Here is a 7,500-nt window from a genome sequence, read left to right as displayed (position 1 = left end):
GAGTTGATTGCTGCCATCTGGTGAACAAAATGTGAATAACATGAGTTCAAAGGAGTCGTGACAGTAATAACCAGTAGGTGGCGGCGGTGTTCTCTGCAGACGCATGCGGTCGGATTGCTTCTGTAACATCATTATATTTCTTCACAAGTTTGGATATACTGTATATTTAGACATAATCAAACTATTATTTGTCAAAGTTTAGCATTTTAAAATGTTTTTGAAGAGTCAGTTTTTTATAAAACTGAAGAATCTGAGTAAATATTTTACAATTTCAAACTTTCTATAGTACCTTTAAAATCAGTGAGATGAACAATAATAACTGCATAAACATAAACAGTAAACAATAAAAAACAGCGAGAACAGTAAAGAATGAGGCTGTGACAGTGTGTGTTCTGTGTGTACGGGTGAAACTCGAAAAATTAGAATATCGTGCAAAAGTTCATTAATTTCAGTAATTCAACTTAAAAGGTGAAACTAATATATAATATAGACTCATTACAAGCAAAGTAAGATATTTCAAGCCTTTATTTGATATAATTTTGATGATTATGGCTTACAGCTTATCAAAACCCCAAATTCAGAATCTCAGAAAATTAGAATATTACATGAAATCAATAAAAAAAAAGGATTTTAAATACAGAAATGTCGGCCCTCTGAAAAGTATAATCATGCATATGTACCCAGTACTTGGTTTGGGCCCCTTTTGCATTAATTACTGCCTCAATGCGGCGTGGCATGGATGCTATCAGCCTGTGGCACTGCTGAGGTGTTATGGAAGACCAAGATGCTTCAATAGCGGCCTTCAGCTCTTCTGCATTGTTTGGTCTCATGTCTCTCATCTTTCTCTTGGCAATGCCCCATAGATTCTCTATGGGGTTCAGGTCAGGCGAGTTTGCTGGCCAATCAAGCACAGTAATACCATGGTCATTGAACCAGGTTTTGGTACTTTTGGCAGTGTGGGCAGGTGCCAAGTCCTGCTGGAAAATGAAGTCAGCATCTCCATAAAGCTTGTCTGCTGAAGGAAGCATGAAGTGCTCTAAAATGTCCCGGTAGACGGCTGCGTTGACTCTGGACTTAATAAAGCACAGTGGACCAACACCAGCCGATGACATGGCTCCCCAAACCAACACAGACTGTGGAAACTTCACACTGGACTTCAAGCATCTTGGATTGTGTGCCTCTCCATTCTTCCTCCAGACTCTGGGACCTTGGTTTCCAAATGAGATGCAAAATTTGCTCTCATCAGAAAAGAGGACTTTGGACCACTGAGCAACAGACCAGTTCTTTTTTCTTTAGCCCAGGTAAGACGTTTGACATTTGAAGCCCATGTCCAGGACCCGTCTGTGTGTGGTGGCTCTTGATGCAGTAACTCCAGCCTCAGTCCACTCCTTGTGAAGCTCCCCACACATTTGAATGGCCTTTTCCTGACAATCCTCTCCAGGCTACGGTCATCCCTGCTGCTTGTGCACCTTTTTCTTCCACACTTTTCCCTTCCACTTAACTTTCTATTAATGTGCTTTGATACAGCACTTTGAGAACATCCAACTTCTTTTGCAATTACCTTTTGAGGCTTTCCCTCCTTGTGGAGGGTGTCAATGATGGTTTTCTGCACAACTGTCAGGTCAGCAGTCTTCCCCATGATTGTGAATTCAACTGAACCAGACTGAGAGACCATTTAAAGGCTCAGGAACCCTTTGCAGGTGTTTAGCTGATTAGAGTGTGACACTTTGAGCTACAATACTGAACCTTTTCACAATATTCTAATTTTCTGAGATTCTGAATTTGGGGTTTTCATAAGCTGTAAGCCATAATCATCAAAATTATATCAAATAAAGGCTTGAAATATCTTACTTTGCTTGTAATGAGTCTATATAATATATTAGTTTCACCTTTAAGTTGAATTACTGAAATTAATGAACTTTTGCACGATATTCTAATTTCTCGAGTTTCACCTGTATGTGTGTGTGTTCTGTGTGTATGTGTGTGTGTTCAGTGTGTGTGTTAAGTGTGTGTGTGTGTGTATGTGTGTGTGTTCACTGTGTGTGTGTGTGTGTGTGTTCAGTGTGTGTGTGTGTATGTGTGTGTGTGTGTGTGTGTATGTGTGTGTGTGTTCAGTGTGTGTGTGTGTGTGTGTGTGTGTGTGTGTGTGTATGTGTGTGTGTGTTCTGTGTGTATGTGTTCTGTGTGTGTGTTTGTGTGTGTTCAGTGTGTGTGTGTTCAGTGTGTGTGTGTGTGTATGTGTGTGTGTGTGTGTTTAGTGTGTGTATGTGTGTTCTGTTTATGTGTGTGTTCTGTGTGTGTGTATGTGTGTTCAGTGTGTGTGTGTGTTTGTATGTGTGTTCAGTGTGTGTGTGTGTGTGTGTGTTCAGCATTGTGGGTGTGTGTGTGTGTGTGTTCTGTGTATGTGTGTTCAGTGTGTGTGTGTGTGTGTTCAGCATTGTGTATGTGTGTTCAGTGTGTGTGTGTTTGTATGTTTTGCATACACACACACACACAGATGTTTTAGATGTTGATGTTTTATAGTCACACCCTTTAATTTCTGTGTGTGTTCAGCATTGTGGGTGTGTGTGTGTGTGTTCTGTGTATGTGTGTTCAGTGTGTGTGTGTGTGTGTTCAGCATTGTGGGTGTGTGTTTGTGTGTTCTGTGTATGTGTGTTCAGTGTGTGTGTGTGTGTGTTCAGCATTGTGGGTGTGTGTGTGTTCTGTGTATGTGTGTTCAGTGTGTGTGTGTGTGTGTGTGTGTGTGTGTTCAGCATTGTGGGTGTGTGTTCTGTGTGTGTGTGTGTTTGTATGTTTTGCATACACACACACACACACAGATGTTTTAGATGTTGATGTTTTATAGTCACACCCTTTAATTTCTGTGTGTGTTCAGCATTGTGGCTGATTTATTGATTGTATTTGACAGATAAAAATAATAATTTTACTGTGTTTTGGTCTTTCGCATTCGTTTTCAATGGTCTGTAAATTTTCAAAGTGTCGCTTTACTTTTTTTACGACCACTTAAACTCATTGAATCATGCCCAAACGTGTTTTGTATGTTCAGATGGCAAGAGGAGGAAAAGTCTTATACACTCAGATTCAGGAATCCAGTTAAAAATGTCTGAAAGAGTTCAAAGGACTTATGAATGACTTTTAATGCATCAATGTTGCTGTAATAATGAGGATGTAACGGACCTTCTGCCACTTCAAAGCTCTGGAACTTGACAGGTTGAGCGTAGTTCACCATCGCCGACAGATACGGGTGAATGTTGGTCGTCGCTCCTTCATACTTGTACGAGGCGATTAACTGCTGCTCAGCGTCTGCGTCTTCAGCCGATTCTACACCCTGTGAAACAAACATTCACATCATTTACTCCCAATCCAGACATTTATATTGAATAGTAAATGCAGTGGTGGTTCATTGATTAAAGATGTTCAGTGTCCGATGCTTGTTGTGTCCTTGGACAAGACACTGAACCCCAAGGTGCTCCCAATGGCAGACTAGCACCTTACATGCAGCTCTACCATTGTGTGTGTGTGTGTGTGTGTGTGTGTGTGTGTGTGTGTGTGTGTTTTCTCTAAAGAATTAATCCATCTTTAGAGGAAGTACTGAAGGCGATCCAGAGCCTGAGGCCAGGAAAAGCCCCGGGCAGAGATGATCTCCCCAGTGAAATGCTGAGGGAGGGTGGTGTTTGTGCACAGACTGCCCTACATGACATCATAATAACAGTCTGGACCACTGGGCGGGTTCCGCAGGATTGGAAGGATGCCCTGGTGGTCCCTCTCTTTAAAAAGGGGGACCGCTCAGATTGTAATAACTATAGGGGCATCTCGCACCTCAGTGTGCCTGGAAAGGTCCTGGCAAGTATTATTCAACATCGCCTTGCCAGGCACGCTGAGGAGAGACTTGCGGAGCCCCAGTGTGGTTTCAGGAAGGGGCGGTCTTGCACAGATGCCATTTTCTCTGTCCGTCTGCTACAGCAGAGGTGTAGGGAATTCCAGCAAGACCTACATCTCTGCTTTATTGACCTGGTCAAGGCCTATGATACCATCAGTAGGCCTGGGCTCTGGGTTGTTCTTCGTGCTTTCGGAGTCCCAGACCCGCTGCTCGCGATCATTAAGGACCTTCATGATAGTGAGCGGGCCCAGGTAAAACTACGTGGTTGGGAGTCGGAGCCATTCCCTGTTCACCTTGGAGTGCGACAGGGATGTCCTCTGGCCCCCACATTATTTAATATCTATTTTGACCATGTGGTTCGTGAAGCCTTCGATGGCTGTACTGGAGGAATTTCCATCTGGTACAGATATAATGGGAGGTTGATCGATGCCCGGGTGCGGTCAAGGGATGGCTCCCTATTGGTCAACCACATTATGTATACTGATGATCTGGTGATTGCTGCTCACACAGAGGAGGAGTTGGAGGCGCTGCTGATGAACCTGGAGCTTGCCACTAAGAGATGGGGCCTGACCATCAGCCCAACCAAAACTAAGCACCTTCCTGGGTATTATGTACCAACGGACACTACACCCCCACAGCTCCCAATTGGTGATGGGGCAGTTGTGGAGAGAGTGGAGTGTTTTCCATACCTGGGAAGTGTGCTTATGACCAGCTCCGGTTTGACAGCAGAGGTCTCACTCCGAATCAGTCGAGCGGCATTATCTTTTCATCGGCTGCGTAATGCTGTGTGGAAGCTACCCGGTTTGTCGCTCCGCACAAAGCTTCAAGTATTCTCGGCCACGGTCGTTCCCTCCCTTCTCTATGCTTGCGAAACGTGGACCCCCCTAATGGAACATCATCGCCGGCTAGAAACATTTAGGCTGGCCTGCCTAAGATCCATCCTGGGTTTAACCAGGCTGGATTGTGTGAGGAGCTCACAAGTCTTTGAAAGATGTGGACAAAGTCCCATCGGTGAGCTCCTCCGGCAGGCAAGGTTGCGTTTTGCTGGGTCATGTAGCCCGCATGCCCGGCCACCGCCTGCCTAAACAGTTATTGTTTGGCCGGATAGAGGGAGCTAAGCGGGCACGGCACGGGCTGGAGAAGAGATGGAGTGATGTGGTACAGGAGGATCTGGAGCTGAGTGGACTTGCCGACGACTGGTACCAGCAGTGTCATGATCGGCCTCTTTGGAGGAGGCTTGTGAAGGATGCTGCTGGCCAGTTGGAGGCAGTCGCCCTCCAACAACAGGGGGCAGTGGTGGCTCAGTGGTTGAGGCTCAGGGTTACTGACCAGAAGGTCAGGGGTTCAAGCCCCAGTACCACCAAAATGCCACTGTTTGGCCCTTGAGCAAGGCCCTTAACTCCAGGTTGCTCCAGGGGGATTGTCCCTGTAATAAGTGCACTGTAAGTCGCTTTGGATAAAAGCGTCTGCCAAATGCAGAAATGTAAATGTAAATGTAAATGTAAACAACAACGGAGGGCAGAGGAGCGACGCTCACAACAACGAGCAGAGCGCAGGGTGGCTAAAGCACAGCAAGTTGGCACAGTAGGGGGCACAGGTGGTGCATCAACCAGTCATCTCAGTCATTCGACCCATGTCACCGGTTGGATCTGTCCCGTGACCTCCTGCCAGCGGGCGTTCGACACTTCACGTGGCCTTAACGTGCACATAGCCTGGCACAAGCGTCGTGGTGACGTCACCGCCACTTAGTGGCGAATGCCGGTTGTTTGTTGTTTTTTGTTGTGTGTGTGTGAATGGGTGAATGAGACGCAGTGTAAAGCACCACTAAGGTTAAATTTACATGAACTCATCCTCAAAAACCATCAACAAAACTACAGAAGATAAAACACCACCCACCCACACTACATGACATACATGTTTGTTCCCTTTCCGTCATTCACTCGAAGTTGTGTCGATGTAGTGACATTAGGGGTCGCTCTTGGGAGCCCCAAACACCTCTGATCTTTGAGAAAAGGATAATGGGAATTGGCGAGTGGAATTTGCATGCCACTCCCCCAGAAATATGGGTATAAAAGGAGCTGGATCGCAACCCGTCATTCAGATTTTTTCTTCGGAGCCGAGCGGTTGGGTTCAGCAAGCTGAATTCCTCTGCCAGTCCATTCACCTCTCGAGAAAGGGTTAGGATAGAAAGCGGTAGAAAGATGGTGAATCTTTCTCCCCCTCGTGCACCGGTGGAGTGCAGAGAACGTTCCTTGGTGCTGCAGCAGCCTAAAATAATATATTTCCTCCTAAAAGAGTGGCACTGACGGAGCGTCTTTTAAAAGATGCCTTTCCGTCTGTGTTTAATTCCTGGTTGCGGTCATTATCTCTCCGCTTCCGGCTCTCGTGCTTGGGTGCTGGCCACGCGGAGACGCCGTTCCTCACTGCGAGAACATGACCATGGCAATATTGTGGTCATGGTTTTCCTTTCCCAGAGTGAAAGCCAGCCCAGTGGCTCCCTACCTCGGTCCTTCTACCTATGGGTTTGATGCCACGTCTGTTAGACCTAAGGGTGATTTGGGGACCCCAATGGGAGCCACTCCGCCAGCTAACACCCCATGGACCTGCCATTCCCAGCACGCTTGTTCGCCCTGGTCAAGTTCTGGGATGAGACCGCCGGATCGTCTCAATGCAAGTTTGCGGTCTCATTTAAGGCTTGCAAAGCAGATGAGCTCTCAATAGCATCATCGGAGAGCGGGCTGGTTCAGTCTGACGCCGAGGACTCGACTGGGTTCCCACCTTCGGGTGCTGTCACCCAGTCGCAGGCTGACACGGAGCTGCTTGCCCATGTGGCTGTGAGCATCGGCTGGAGTGGAATGCCCCGTCCGTAAAGCTCACGGCTTGATGCTTGGTTCCTGGGCTCGGAGCACCGCTCACGGTCCCTTTCTTCCCGGAGGTGCATGAGGAGCTCACGAAGTCATGGCGGGCCCGATCTCTGAGCTCCTCCAATCTCACTACCCACAATGGTGGGGTTGCCAGGCGGTACTCAGCGATTCCCCAGGTGAACAAGGCGGTTGCGGTGCCCCTGTGCCCGCAAAGTGCCACCACCTGGCGGAACCGTCCGAGACTCCCATCCAGGACCTGTAAGCTCATGTCATCACTGGCGACTAAGGCCTACGGTGCCGCTGGACAGGCTGCCTCCGCCCTGCACGCCATGGTTGTCTTGCAAGTGCACCAAGCCAAGGCGCTGAGAGAACTGCACGAGGGTAGTTCTGACCCGGGATCTCGCCCTCCGGGCTACGAAGGTCACAGCGCGGACTCTCAGGCATGCGATGTCCACCTTTGTGGTCCAGGCTTAGATGTAAGTGCCTCAACGTGGCACCTAAGGCTCCGCCCACTGGTACGTCCAATATGATTGTCCCCTTGGTTCCCTATCTAAGTTCACTCACTTACTAGGATTACATTTGTTTTGTACAATAATAATAAAAGAGAAAGATCGAAACATAGTATTCAATAAAAAGCAGACTACAATGTTGTTTAATTTATAATCAATTCCTAAATTCACTGTGATCACCTTCTTTTTATTGTCCAGGTCAGAAGCTTCAGAGATGTCCGTTGCGTCTGTAATCTCCGTCACTTCT

The 7,500-nt window shown here is 47.1% G+C and overlaps 1 protein-coding gene across 1 annotated transcript in view; it reads right to left on the bottom strand.

Moving 5' to 3' along the window:
- Positions 1–7,500, bottom strand: part of LOC127624090 (1-phosphatidylinositol 4,5-bisphosphate phosphodiesterase beta-4-like) — an 82,161-nt gene that overhangs the window by 23,357 nt on the left and 51,304 nt on the right. Inside the window, 2 exon segments of the mRNA XM_052098739.1 lie at positions 3,178–3,328; positions 7,434–7,500. The exon segment at positions 7,434–7,500 is cut by the window's right edge and continues 29 nt beyond it. Coding sequence (XP_051954699.1) covers positions 3,178–3,328; positions 7,434–7,500 — 218 coding nt within the window.

This window comes from Xyrauchen texanus, chromosome 30 (assembly GCF_025860055.1).
Source record: "Xyrauchen texanus isolate HMW12.3.18 chromosome 30, RBS_HiC_50CHRs, whole genome shotgun sequence".
Lineage (NCBI taxonomy): Eukaryota > Metazoa > Chordata > Actinopteri > Cypriniformes > Catostomidae > Xyrauchen > Xyrauchen texanus.
The sequence above is the reverse complement of the archived record's forward strand: the minus strand, read 5'-3'. Positions and strand labels throughout refer to the sequence as shown.